This window comes from Limulus polyphemus, unplaced genomic scaffold (assembly GCF_000517525.1).
Source record: "Limulus polyphemus unplaced genomic scaffold, Limulus_polyphemus-2.1.2 Scaffold1403, whole genome shotgun sequence".
Lineage (NCBI taxonomy): Eukaryota > Metazoa > Arthropoda > Merostomata > Xiphosura > Limulidae > Limulus > Limulus polyphemus.
In genome coordinates, this window is record NW_013667013.1 from 58560 (window position 1) to 74470 (window position 15911).

General features: G+C 32.0%; 1 protein-coding gene across 1 annotated transcript in view; it reads right to left on the minus strand.

Annotated features, from left to right (window-relative positions):
* Nucleotides 1-15911, minus strand: part of LOC106463424 (centrosomal protein of 290 kDa-like) — a 149136-nt gene that overhangs the window by 52804 nt on the left and 80421 nt on the right. The window contains exons 24-27 of the mRNA XM_022390915.1: nucleotides 14711-14962; nucleotides 12515-12745; nucleotides 3187-3307; nucleotides 1145-1721 (exon numbers count right to left, since the gene is read on the minus strand). Of these exons, the coding sequence (XP_022246623.1) occupies nucleotides 1145-1721; nucleotides 3187-3307; nucleotides 12515-12745; nucleotides 14711-14962 (1181 nt within the window). The remainder of the gene's footprint in view (nucleotides 1-1144; nucleotides 1722-3186; nucleotides 3308-12514; nucleotides 12746-14710; nucleotides 14963-15911) is intronic.

A 15911-nucleotide genomic window follows, 5' to 3' on the forward strand; every position in this document is an offset into this window, starting at 1 on the left:
CCTAAAATGTAAATTACTTTGCATGATAGATAGACAACATGAGAAAAGAAAAAAGGCATTAGAAAGACATTAATTTACAAACCTTATGACTTAATAAAAAAATTGATATTTTGCATATGAAAGCATTGTAATGTTTACTGATAATCTGCCAAATTTCATTAACTTTCGCTTACTAATTAAAAAGTTATAGCATGAAAAGTATAACAACCATGTAATCCCAGGGACCGAGCCCATACTGAAAGAGTTAATAGTTTATATTTCTTTTTTCATCGTGGAAGATGTGTGAAGTAATTATACAATGTACAATAGCATAACTTCATTGTGTTTGTCAGACTTGTTTATTTATTACATTGTTCACATGTTAACAATCCATCCAACCAAATCTTTGAAACTCTTGTCATGTGGAGGTAGATTATCTGTGTATCATTATTCCTCTCAACCACAAATACAACACTGTTTAACTCAACCAGACTCAAAATGGTGTGACTTGATAATAGATGTATAAAACCAAATAAAACTGATCTTTCAGCAGTATCTATGAATACATTGATGCAGTAGCTGCAATTTTATTGAATATATTTTTAAATAAGTCAATCAAAATGGTGCAATGCTTTCTTAATATTGAACTTATAAATTTTGGATAACTTTTATAGGATACAAGTTTGTTAAACTTGAAGCAAATGAATACAGCAGTATAAAAATTTGAACTTACAATGCTGGGCAGGAGAAAGATAGGTGTTTGCAAATTTACACATCTCACAAACAAAATATAAAGTTTAGGCTAATTTGTTCAATACGGTTATTATCAAACTTGAAGCAAGTAAATATAGCAGTGTAGAAATTTGAACTTACGATGCTGGGCAGGAGAAAGCTAGGTGTTTAAAAATTTACATATCTCACAATCAAAATATAAAGTTTAAGCTAATTTGTTCAATACAGTTATTACCAAACTTGCAATGTCTTAAAACACTCACACTGACATTAATTACAATTTATATCAGAAATAAATTTCAACTGTTCTACAATGTATAGCAACAAAATGACATGGCATCAAGTTTCAATAGCACGTTATATTAGAAGTGTGCATTTACATTCTCACAGAACTTAGATTTATTATTTTAATTTTCAGATTATTTATACTCACAAAAGAGATTGCTGACATTTCATCTATTTTTTTCTGAAGCCTTTCTACTTGTTCTACCAGTTCAAGTTCTCTTTTCTCCCACTCCAGTTGGTTGTCTGTAATATTTTTTTCTAGTTTAACATTTAATTCTTCTAGACTTGAAACTTTGTTTTCTAAGTGACTAACAACATTTTCCAAACGACTGGCTTGTTGAGAAGCAAATTCACTCTTTCGCCGAGACTGAAGTTCACTTATTCGCAGATCTTCTAATTTCTTATACCATTCTAATAACTTTTGTGCTGCTGTTTCATTTTTGAACGTTTGCAACACCTCCTCCATACCTTTGGTTCTGACTTCCAGTTTAGCTGCTTTGCCTTCTGCTGAATTAAGTTTCTCTTGAGCAAATTGTAAATCTTTCTCTAGCTCAAGTTTTTCAGACCGTAACTGAACCAAATCAAAAGCAAGTTTTTCTTGCTTAGCCAATGGAACAGCTCCACTATACTGTCGCCTCATTTCTTGGATTATTTTAGACAGAAAACATACTCTACTCTGGGTTTGATGACGAACTTGATATATAATCTCTTCTTTTTCCTGACATCTATAAAGAAATGTAGGTAGCAGTTATTACAAAAAAAGGAAAAAAATCTTTTGTGCACACAAGGATGAGTGGGTATAATTGTTAATACACTATCTTACTAAAACTATTTGAAATCCTTTAAAAATGAGATATGGCACATCCTGCATAGGAACTTTGTGGGTGTAATTGTAAAAACAAACTTTTTGACATTATGCAAGCAATTCAAGATGGCTAATATATTCACCAATGGTAATTTCCTTGACTTGGTATAAAACATGAGACATCTACTATTACAGGCAATTGCTCTTCCAGCTGAACTAAAAGGTTCACCTCCTAGAAAGGCACTTTTTAACAATTTGGATTACCTAAACTATTTGAAAAAGTATGAAATACTCAGTTCTTGGTCATGGGAATCTACTGTACCTGAAACCATTAAATGGTATTGAGACTATGATAGTACAATATCTAAAACAAAATATTTAGATCAGCCACATGTGCTGTTTAAGCATGACAAAGGACTGAGGATGCTGAAATTGCTTCTGCAACAAATTCACATTAACTCTGTGGGCACATGTGAACAGGCATTACCTGTGAGGGATGTGCAACTTGCTCTGAGTGAATGTATTGTTCTTAGAAAATAGTATTGTCACTAGATCTCATACATGGGTTATATGTGCTGTATGACAGGTATGACTCATGTCTGGTTTCTAGTGACAATATCAAATTCTTGTAATGATTCACCCTGAACCCAAATATTAACTTATTGAATGTCGTTAAACCCTACAGACTGATCAAGCTTTTAAGATAATGAAAGACACAAACTATAACATACATATGTTGTAACTATTTAAAAGCATGTTTTGCAGAACAGCAGCAGCTTTTTCTAGCCAAAGGTGGTGCTGTATAGTACTACTTCAGTGACTACTGAGAGTCCCCTACCCTCTATGACTACATGCCTCAATACCTTTGGTCAGGATAGTGTATAAACACTTTAAATAAAAATTTTGAAAGCTTGCAAATTAAAATAAAATGAATTGTATCAGCATAAAAAATGGGCAAAAGTATCTACATCAGCCACACCAAACTTTTAATGAAGTAGCTGTATTCACATTCTCCAAAAATATATGTACAGCAAAAATTCATACCTTATTAGATTCAGTTTTCAATGTTTTGTTTTATTTCTGACTTACTTGTATACTATAAATAATTTAAATCATGTATATTATAAATCATATGTTTGACACATCCATTTGTTTAAATATCTAAGGAGTAGTGAAACCGTCTGAACAACGTAACTTTTTTGGTTTAATTCCTTATTTAGATGTAAAGAAAAAATAATAAAATTTTAAACTTTTATCCTCTTTATTTTAACCAGTAAGCTCTATAATTTCACTAGATTATCTTGATTGTGAAGAAAATTAAATTATTATATTCAAGTACATTTAAAAGTGAAAATCAGTTTAGAAATAAGAGGAAGATTTTTTACCTTTGTTCAAGTTTCAAACACTTCGATTCTAGCTTAGAAATCTCTTGTTTCATTTTTTCTGCCTCTTGATTTAAAGACCCTTCACTGAGTTGGAGAGTCAGAATCTGACGATAAAGTTTCCCTAAAATGAAAAATAGACAACATACTAGTGTTAGAAGTAAAAAAAAATTATATTTTGCATATGAAAGCATTGTAATGTTTACTGATAATCTGCCAAATTTCATTAACTTTTGCTTACTAATTAAAAAGTTATAGCATGAAAACTATAACAACCATGAAATCCCAGGGACCGAGCCCATACTGAAAGAGTTAATAGTTTATATTTCTTTTTTCATCCTGGAAGATGTGTGAAGTAATTATACAATGTACAATAGCATAACTTCATTGTGTTTGTCAGACTTGTTTATTTATTACATTGTTCACATGTTAACAATCCATCCAACCAAATCTTTGAACCTCTTGTATGCACAAAACAACATTATTTAAAAATCAAATGAAAGAAACCATAATTGATAAAACAAAGAAGTGAAGACTAACTTATTTAAAGATAGCTGAAAATAAAACATACATTCAGCAGGTACTGGGAGAAACACACTGGAACACAAATGAGACAATGACATATAATTTTGGTCCTTTGAAAACCAGAACATGTTTAAAAATGTCAAAACTGCATTTACAGTTCATCTCTCTACAGCTGACCAGTCAGAAAATCATATCAAAAGAATCTGGAAGTATCTCTCCTCCATGTTACAGTCACAGAGAAATCCTTCACAAACAAGATTAGAAAGGACACAATATAATTATTCCATGAAACAGAAGATAGTTTTGTGATTGTATCCTGTTACAGAAAGTACAAATTGGGGCTGAAATTAGAACATGACCTGATTTAGTATGTTCAAATTGCAAATAATATAAAATAATAATAAGGGAGAGTGAAATGTGGGATTGCATACCACAATCCCTTCTTCTCTATTTTAGTAGTATTCTCAAGCAGACTTTAAATTTAATATAAATTTAAAATGTAGAAAACAGATCAGCTAAAATCACACAAAAATCACAACCCTCACTCACACTGGATACAAATATCACAAAATGGTAAGCGACACACAACATAGTAAAGCACTAAATGAACGATGCATATTCGAGACTCACAAATACCTCAAATGCCCTTATTATCACATAAACCAATACTTAAACACATACCCATACAAACCACAAAATAAAGATATTATAAAATGCTTTACATGAATACTAAATAAAAAATTCTTTACAAAAAAGATAATATTAAATTAAATAAGCTCTTTATTAAATAAATATACATACATACAAGAAACCACCATAATAATGAGAAGTATGTAAAAGCTGGAAAGATATAACAAAAGAAAAGCATATAAAAGTACGATGGATACTAATCTACTGATTATGTGGTACCAAAAAAAGAAGAAAAAGAAAATTTGATATAAAATCTGGTTAAAATTCAATCACTGAATGAAAATAAAAACTATACATCAAACCTAAATCAAAAGAAATAAAAATAATGATAAATAAAACAAAACTATAGTATAAAGCACCAAAAGAACTGAGAGATTTAATCAATTAATCTACATAATCAATTACTCATGAGCAGTGATTCTACTGACAAGCAGAATATAAAATGATTAATTGAAATTAAAATTAAATGAATTATTCTAAATTAGTATTTTTGGTTATTCCAACAACTGATTGGTCACAATTATGATTAAATCAACTTTCACAGAAATAATCAACTAATCAAAATTACTAATTCCAATTACTACTGTTTTCAATTAATCAACATTATAATTAAATCAATTGTCATGAGAATAATCAATGAATCAACATTAAATGTTTTTGATTATTATTAATTTCAGGAGAGGAGAGGGGGACTTGGGTTTGATTCCTATTGCCATCAAACTTCCCTTGTCTTAGTTATGGCAAAGATACTAAGGTAATGTGCCATTGTCACTAATTTTGAACTGCTGCCTAAAGAAAAGTCCATCACCAACTTTTTGCTTGCTTGTATGCACTATGGTTAGAGGAACACTGTACTAATAGATTAATCAAATGTAACTGAAAAGTGGAACCATCTATTAGCAAATACAACTAATCGTTCAGGTTTGTACTTATAAAAGAAAATAATACACAGTACTGGACCCATGAAATACACAACCATCTTGGAATAAACAAATGTTAGTATAAATATGTGGTATATAAACAAACCATGATGTGTGTAGTTTTCACATAACACGTGGTCAAGAAAGTCATTTAGTTGATTTTGTTCTCACTGCCTTTGTTCCTTTGTTATTCTACTGAGATCACACCAATTCAGCTCTTGGAATGCATGGTTGTAATGATGCATATTATGTAAAAACATAGATAGCAGTGTCTGTCAATGATAAGTCAGGTGATATTTTGAGGTTATGGCCTTCTCTATGTTTGAATGAGAATTACTAGTCACATGGGTAGCACTAGTTATTCTAGACAAATCTGTGTTACCTGTGAAGTAAGGAATGTTAAATTTAAACAGTTTCTGAGAGAGAATTGTTCCTATCCAGTAGAAGTGACAGCCCATCACCTAAGCAAGTACTTACACTGTACTTTTATGTTCTGTTATAATAAAGATTGCACTTTTTTGTAATCAACATTCTGTCCAATCTCTATTTTGTTCTAATGAACTTGGATATTTAGAGATACTCAGTATTACTCTAACAGCTAACTTGTCAGATTTTCTGTTATTCAACAGACATATCATGCTGCTACAGAAATAATCAGTTTTAGCTGAATATACCACAGAGTGGAAAGGAAGGAGAAAAGGTTTTTGTACCATGACCACAGGATATCTTATTAACGAGTTTTCAGCTGGTGTATGTATTGACCTTTAATTATACTCTTGTGCTATTAAAGTTTAAAAAGTGTTTGTATTATTGGAAATGACAGTTTCCACAACTCAGAGAACTTACAACCATGAGGAAGAATCAGTTACTAAAGGAAGACTGTATGACAGGGAGGTTGAGTCTAGATGAAGTCCTCTCCTAGACTATGAATATCCATGACTACTATCTCAATGAAGTTGTTACAGGTGTGGTCAGAACACTGGTAGATCTTATGGAATATCAGGTGCTCCAAGCAAAACCATAATTCTAAACAGTCAAAACAAACTTTGTTCAGGAAGTTTAGAGATAAACTAGATATGAATGGTGACCTGACCCCCTGACTATGTCTAGGAGGCATTGCTCACAGAATGAAGCTAGTCATCACTGACCTCGGTTCTGGCATTGGCATCCCTGGATGGATGCACTGCAGAGCTCACAGGTCAGTTTCACCTGTGTAACTGGCAAACTGATGTTCCAAAGAAAGGTTATCTGACGATAGCCAGACCAGACTAAGGAACAGGGGCTGCATGATTATATGTGGGAGAGAAAGTCACATAACCCCCATACGCATGTGGTACTATGTGTTTACTATGCACTACATGAAATAAGCATTTTTCTCTCCAGAAAGCAGGAAGCATTAGTTTGGGTAGTTATTTGTACAAGGAAGGACAAAATTCCAGTATTACTCTGCAATTATGGATGACAGGTTATCCAGATTCATACCAAAATAATCATCTGTATGATAAGCAAAGTGGAAGTAAATGAGAAAAAAAATAACACTAGGGTTACATCTGTTGCACCACACCCAAAAGCAAATATATGGTTATCAAGACATCTGAGATTGCTAGATGAGGACTGTTCAGACAGGCTATACTCAACATAGCAGAAGCAACTCAATGACTTTTTGGCTGAATGCCTATGCATCTGTGGGGTCAGATGGCCAAATGAGTTCAAAAACAGTCACACAGCATCAAGTAGATATAGGTGACATACGTTCCCTTTAATAACTACTGCACAGGCTTCTCTGGAGCATAGGTATATACCCAATGCTGAGGTACAGTGGATGTTATAGGACAGGATCATACTGCCTTTAGGGAATACTTGGTCTTGACAGTAGAGATTGTAAGAAAGAAGGAAAGTATGCCCAAGTCTACATTGATTTTAAATGGATGAACCTGATAACACAAGTTAATACATTGCTATTACCAAGAACAAATGAATGTTTGGATGCATTGGAAGGGGCCTGATAATTCAATATGTTAAACCTAGGATCTAGATTCTGGAAAATTGAGCTAGATGATGAGAGCAGACCTAAAATTACTTTCAGCATAAGAGATAGCTTGTAAGAGGTTTGCATCATTCTATTCAGTCTGTGTAACACACCTGCTACTTTTGAGGCTAATGGATCATACACCTAGGGTGCTGCATAGTAGTGTGAGAAATAAACCTGTGTCTGAACAAGGAGTCCACAGGTTCCTAGGTTTTGTTTCATACTATTGATGGTCTATGGCCAACTTTTCTATTATAGGTTCTCACTAAAGTTGAGATACACTCAAGACAGAATGAGTAATGTGCACAAGCATCCAAGTCCACGAAGCATGTTTTTAGAAACCCCAGTTTTAACATATCCATGACAGAAACAGAACCATGATGAAGAAAAATGTTTGCAGTTGTAGTCTTCAGGAAACACCATTAACCCTGCTCGTATAGTAGAAAGATCACGGTGTGATTGGACCATGAAATGCTGAAATCCTGGACGGATGTTAGCACACTGGATAATAGTCTTGTAGGAATATGGTTTAGTCATAAAGTATCACCCATGCCCACAACACATAAATGTCAATGGATTGTCTCACCATATAGTGAGACATTATACATATGTTGAACATCCATACCATGGCCACTATATGGGAGATGAAACCATTTCTGTCATAGTAGCAAAAAAGCAATACTGTAAGAGAATCCACTAGTGGATAGATGCCATGTTTAATGTATTGGGAGCTATAGGAAAAGCCAAAAACAAAAAGAAAAAGTAATAAAATTTGGAAAAAAGCAACCTTTCACAATTCAAAAATGTGAAAAAATTAAAGAAAACTAAGTTTGTAGCATAAAAGAAAATGTCAACAAATTTGTGAGCAAAAACAAACATGTCTGTACAGTACTACTGCCAATCCAGAAGTGATTAATGAGTATAAATGTTAAGAGGACACTGGTTACAACAGGGGTTGTGTTGTGCCCCTATTGGTGGAGAGCTGCTGCATAATCCTTTACACGTGAAAGTAGAAGGTGGAAGGCTAGTGGTGAGTGTTGGAAATTTGAGCCGATAGAGGACAGCACTAATCAGAACATCTATTTAGTGAGGAGTGCTCCTGAGAACTGGCACTGGGCCCAGAGCAAGATACTTGATCAGGTTCCCATTTTTTAATAGATCTCCTCACCAAACACACTTTACTACCTTTTTAAACAAGAGAAAGAGTGTTAATAACTGAAAAACATTTATTAGAACGAAATAGTTCTTTATTTTTATTATTTTTCTAATATATATATAAAATATATATTTCTTATCATTCTTTGTTTCTAATAGATCTTATTAAACATTAAAACACTAAAAACATTAAAAAACAAAACTTAACATTCTTTATTATTGCTAATATGTTTCAATAAAAACACAACACCTAACAGGTTTAGTTGTGAAGTTTTCCATAAGTCTACAATTCATTTAACACTGCTTTGTGGGCTTTTCTGTTAACAAATGTTTCAATTAAATCATCAAAATTTAGGTCTCTTGCAAGTTTTGATTCAATGACCAATGTTCCCAAATCTGTGAGGCACTCTTCATACATAGTTGACCTGAGGCAGCTTTTAATATGGGCCAGAGTGCTGAATGATTTCTCTGCTTCACCTATAGTCACTGGAAGAATGCAAAAGATATGCAAAACTACATAACAACTTGGAAATAAGCTTAAAATTTTAAGTTCGTGAATCTTATTTAAGAAGTCCAATGGTTCCAAAGTAATGTCTCAGAAATTTGCCAAATGAATTAATTTCAAATATTTCACTTCTTCATACAAATCTGCTGTGACATCAGCATGGTACTCTTCAATGAATGATTTACATCTTTCTTCAATCTGGTTTTCAGTTATTTTTCTGTATTTCCATATAAACCCAAATTTCTCATCTAAAAACTTCACAACTTCATAACAATTTTTAAGGCTGGATATTAGGTTGTTGAGAATTACATATAAATTCATTTGTCTTAAATAGGTCTTCTGGATTTCTAATTGTTGCTTCATTTGGGGTTTCATCATAAAACACTTTTCTCTTCTTAGTGCATATTTCTGGAAATTTTGGCTCAATATTCATTGCATTGACAACAACTTTAGCTTCAGAAAGAATGGTAATCCAGTTTTCTCGAATAAAGCTTAATTCAACTAACAAGCTTTCAATGTTCTTGACTTCAAAAATCAATGATAATATTTCGAGCTTGTAGCAGTTTGCATCTGTAGTCAATTGGTACCAACAATTTTAACCAGAATGATGCCATGATAATGCACTTGAATGATGTGATATATTCCAAAACACTCCGTAGTAGAGAAAATGTCTCTACAGACAAACTTAGCTCCACAGCAATGACTATCTTAGCTAAATGAGCTGCAATTGGTCATACAGAATCCACCTGTACACTCCAACGAGTATCAGACATTGAACGCAGAGAAATTCCAACACACTCCTTCAGAATTTTCCATCACTGGGGACTAGAGCTAAAGAGATTATACAGTTGCTGTGTTATCCCAAAAAATCTTGTTGCTTCAGGGCAACACTCAGCTGCAATGCACTCCACACAAGTTAAGACTGTGACAAGCACATGGAGAAAACTTTTCTAAAGGATTCCACTTAAGAAAAAGTGCTTGTGCACCATTAACCACCTCACTCATGTTACTTCCATTGTCGTAACCTTGGGCATGACATTCATTAATAGGAATTAAGTGTTTCTTAAGTGTCGAGCGAATCAAGGTTGCAATTGCAACTTATGTTTTTTGGTTGCAGTCAGTAAATTCCTAAAATCGTTCTTGTATTTCATATTTGCATTTTCCTTCACTGAAATTAACATAACAAATGATAAATGTTGTTTGTTCGACATGAATTGAATTTGGAGTTGCATCAATAATAAAAGGATAATACTTTCCATTTTCTATCTGTTCCAAGATAGCATTTCTAACATGATAGGCACAGCAAGAAATAAATTCATTCTGCATGTCACTGGACCAATAATTCACTTGTAAGCATTTACCAGCTTTTTGAGATTCTGTAACCTTGCCAATATGTTTTTCAAGAACTGGGTCATAGTGACTCAAAAGCTCTAGGACTACAACAAATTTCCATTATTTGGCTCTCTGATTTTCTGAGAATCACCTCTGAATGCCAAGCATCTTTCATTAAGAAATAATGTCACATAAAGCAACTGTCGTAGTATTTGTTTCCATAAATAGGCTTCATTTTGAATCTGTTTCTCCAGCGTGTGAAAGATAGTACCACTGCGTCCTAGTTGAATTTCTAAGGTCCGCCATTTGAATTAACACTCTTTGTGAATATTGCTAGACTGATGTTCTGGGATTCTGTCGTACAATTTTCTCCATTTCAACTGGCACAAGTATCATGATTTAGAAAAAAAAATTATTCAGGCTGAGAAGAAAATAGCCGGCAAGGAAAACAAAATAATGCCTGTTGGCTTTCACTCCAAACTATCCAATCACGTGGCACAGATTCATTGTTTAGAAGTTTGTACTGAAGCAGAGACGTAGGAAATGAACATGAAGTGTCATCTGCTGGAAACTGTTCTGGGTGCTTAAATGGACCACATTTCACTGCTTCTTATATTTCCTGAGCCCTACAATTTAAAGTCTTTAAAGTTTCAACATCAAATATATTGAAATGCAGGTGCTGAAAGTCCACGTCACTAGTTTCAGTTGTGCACATACTGGGACTACTGGCTGAAGGCTTGTCTGCATCATCATTTCCAACAGCAACTTTTTGTACTTCATCTGAAAAAATGGATAAGTACACTAATATTAACTTGAAAAACAATTTATTTCAAAAAAAGGAAGTAAAAAAACTTGTAAATATATACTTGTATTTAATTTAGCCTTTCATGGATATAATTAAAAATTGAAGAACGAAGTGTTCAATAATCAAACTTATCTATCTTTACCATCAGTATCTCTGCTCTTCTACTTCAACAGAAGACTCATCAGCTTCTTCTTTTAATAATGCTTGAGAATCAGATGACTAGGTTTTGCTATCTCCCTCATCACCACTTGCTGATGATGAAACAAAGCCCAGGCTGAAAAAACTTGTCTGACCTATTTTTGCTTTTTCATTCTTTTTTTTTTCGCTTTTCTTTTCTCTTCTGCGCTGCAGATTTATATTTGTACTCCATAATGCTAATATTTAAAACAATGAAGAATTCAACCAATGCAAACAAGAGTTGTCTGAAAAAATATAAAATAATATTAAAATAAAATTAATATAAATTCAAAATAAAATTGTCTCAACAGATAGCAGCACCAGTAACTACAACATGTAACCCTAGATAAGGAAGATGCATGGAGTTAGCTGATGGAAATAGTCATAAGAACATAAGTATGTATTAGGATAGCAAAGAGCCACTTGGGCCCATCAAGGCTATCCCACATAGATATTTCTCTATATTATAAATCATAACAAAAAATTATAAAATGAATAAAGCTAGATAAATATAACAAAAATAGCACTACCAAGTTTTAGACTTTAGTTATATCAAAGTTATCTTGTATATTTTTCATGGTCTGGGCCCCCCAGAAGCCCGAGCCCTGGGAATTTTATCCCCACCCCTTTCTTCAGGTCTGTTTGTGAGAAGAGGTAAGGTATTGTATCAGAATAAGATATTTTTACTGATCTGTTATCCTGGAAATTCTATCTGCGGATTGTACACTAGGATTGGGACTTTACAGTTTTTGGTAATAATCTGCTAAATTATTAAATTAAATTCCATTCAGAAATAAAAGCACAATATTTTAGATCATCTTACACATAGTGTTTTTGCAGATTTTTGTTACAAAGAACAATAAGTTTTTACACTGTTTATTCATAAGAAAGAAGTCAAATTAAAAGAACATTTTTTTCTCTGTAAAATTATCAAACTGTGTAGCTTGTGAGAATATCTAATTTGGAATAAATATTTTTGTCATGTTTGCAAGAAAAAGGTTATACATTAAATCAGCTAATTTTATGTAATAAACTGTATTGAAATACTTTATTTCATAAATCCATATATTAGAAAACTAAAATCTACAATGGTTAGAATGCACTGACTTTATAGTTTGGGTACTCTCACCCTTAATAATAATTTTAGATGTTTATTTTAAGTAGGGCAATGCCTACATTATTAAAGTACCTACCTAATTTAAACTGTTCATCATTTTGAGCCTGCAGGTCAATCAAATGGTGCTGCAGCTCTTGGATTTTTTGTGCTTGGTTTGTTCTTGTTGATTCCAGAGCTTCTACCTGGTGTTGTGCAACATCTGCTATTTCTTTCAGCCATGATACATCCTGACGTAATGTTATTTCCAGTTCTTCTAACTCATTAATACGTTTTTCATCTGCTTCATGAACTTCTTTGGAGACACAAACTAATATAATGAAAAAGTACATTTTATAACAAAAAAATTAAAATTGAAGTACCATCAGTATGAACTCATAAATCTTGATTTTTGTAGTAACAGCCAAAAAGCACACATCATAGGCAAAGTAATCATCATATGTTTTGAACATTTTATTGACTTTTCCTACCTGGAGTTTTAGTTAAACAAAATTTTGATCTTTATGTTATAATCTTCATCAAGTCTGTAGAACATACAGAATATTATTCCATGCACACCATTGGCAAGTTTAAATTATCAAAGAACTTAAATATACATTACAAATATGTTAGCTATTCTTAAACTATTAACTGACTAGTATATAGTCAAGGTTTTCAAACATGTCCTTTAGGAATAATGAAATAGAAATACAAAACTTTAAATTAACACCAAAGAAAGAATGAAAAGCTGAAGTCAGCATAATTTTTAAAAAGTTATTAGAAACTTCTTAGGCTATGTGATAGCACTTAAAGTAGATAGTACTCTTCTGATGATGTTTAAAGGCATTATTACTTTGTGATAAAATAAATTATGTCATACAAATGCTTTCTTTAATCCTCAATTTTTTTTTTTTTTTACTTTGTGTTACATTTTGGCCTTACACCTACATCAGACATAACTCATTCAGTTGTGTTTGATGTAGGCCTAAAGCCAACATGTAACACCTATTAAGGAAAAAAAACTGAGTTGAGGATAAAAGAAAGCATTTGAATGGCATAACAAAGTAATAATAAGTGATCTTAATTAAAACAAAAAATACCCATTCTTGTTTTCTGATTAACAAAACTTTGTTTTGTTATTAAACAAAGAACAACAGTCTGTGTTGTGTCAAAAACAGGTTAAAAAAACATTTTTTTAGTATTATAAGCCATCAGAAGATTTTATCAACATTAATCCAATTTTATGGTGATGAAAATACTTTGGAGTTTCATAATGCAAAAAAAAAGTTGCTATGATCTTATACTTTGACTTAAGCTTCCACAAGTAAGTGAATACAAGAATTATCACCTTTAACCAATATTCAAACACAGCACAATTAATTTGCTCTAATAACTTTTGCCCTACAATAACCATTTTCATTAATTTCTAATTTTGAATCAAAAACTGCACATCTCGGAAATGTATTTAATCAACTGTGTATAAATGGCTCAGAAATTTTGGTACTTGTATGATGTTAAGTAAATAAAATACTTTTATAATGATGTTGGAGCCACAATAGCTTTGATGAATGTGTAACTTTCCTCTTTCTTCACATATATTCTCTTGAAGGACATATTTTTAAAGGAAAATCAAAGATCTTTTAAATCTACTTTACTTTCCAGGTGTTTAGAAACATTGTGTTATCACTATCTAATGTCAAACAATTTGTCTCTGAGAATTATAAAGTGAAATAGTAAAGTTGAGCAACTAATGAACTGCATCTTTATAGCAGTAGATATATCATGGAGTGTTCCATGAGATTAGCAATTTCAAGTCACACATTTCAAAAAGAAAAATATCTCTTACAATAAAATCACTTAGATGCAGCTTCTGATTTACACAAGTACACAAATAAAAACCACATTTCTAATCACATGAAACAAACTGGTTTCTAAACTTTGTTATAACATATTATGTAACCTTGAAAACTCGTTTAAGAGAAATGTTGCTGATGTATCCCAGTCTTCATATTCATATGAATTAATTTTCTGGATTAAGATAAAGATCTCACCCACCTCGAAGACTTAAAGTTCTTTTAAAACAAATGTCTTAGTGAAAGTGAGTTAATGAACTTATTACAAAAGTCTAGAAGCAATGTATGTTGTACATGTATTATTCTTATATTATACAAATTATATTTATGAATATAAATAGATAGAAAGATCATACTAAATTTACTAATTTCTGACTTCCATTCTCATTTACTAACAGGTATAAAGACAATATTTTCACATTATCTTTACATTTTGTTTCTACCTGATAAACGTTCTTGAAGTTCTTTCTTTTCCTGCTGAATGTCCATGTTGAGATGAACTACCTCATTAAACTTTTCTTCCAGTTCACTGTTTCTTGCTTCAAGTCGTTGCAAGGTTGATTGTTGTTGCTGATATAAATGAGTTGCATGATCAGCTCGCTGTCGTTCATTGATTTCTTTCATTTCCACCATGGCCATGCGATGAGATAGAGATACATTTTCACTGTGAACAACAATGTCTTCTTTACTGCGTCCTGGATATATATATATATATATAATTATATTTATGCAAATTAGCAGTTCATATAATAACAGTCCAAATAAAATTTATGAGATCAGGGGTACTGAATGTTACAAGTCTATGTAGATGAAGCAAGTTGGGAATCAAGCAATATATGATTATCAACAACACAGTGCATTGGCAGAAAATTACTTAGCAAGACACAGTACTTTCCAGAACATACACACTATCTACATAATCTGAATAGCTCACAAACTTTCCAAATTCCAGAACTTACTTACTATCTATATAAACTGGATTGCTCACAAACTTCCTCCACATTCCAGAACTTACTTACTATCTATATAAACTGGATTGCTCACAAACTTCTTCATTAAGAAATACATGTATCTTAAAAGAGATTAATACCACAAAAACAAAATTTATCTTTTATTTAACTTTCTTTAAAATTTGCAGACACTAGTACATTTTCTATAAGACAATAGCTTAGTAGTTTTTAAGATCTTTATAATCAATAAATGTTTTACTAGTTGCCATCTCAAACATATACATTATTTGTTACTTTATATTAAGACAGCAGGTTATTATCTTTACAATGTTATTGTTTATTTGTGCTTACTAAAAATGGTTTAGTATTATTTCAGTTTCATAATTTAACTGTTAAGTGTCACTAACATATTAACTCTTTCAACACCAGCCCTGGGACCGACCTCGTAACCATTTTGTGCTTGTTATAGTTTTCATGCTATAACTTTTAAATTAGTTAGCGAAGGTTAACGAAATTTGGCAGTTTATCAGTAAACATTACAATGCTTTCATATGCAAAATATCTAATTTCTTTATTAAGTCTTAAGCTTTGTAAAGCAATGTTTCTCTTCTGCCTTTATTTCTTTCACATCTTGCAAATAATTTTTCATCTTAACATTAAAAATACTTTTATGCATAAGAAAATTTCGAAATTT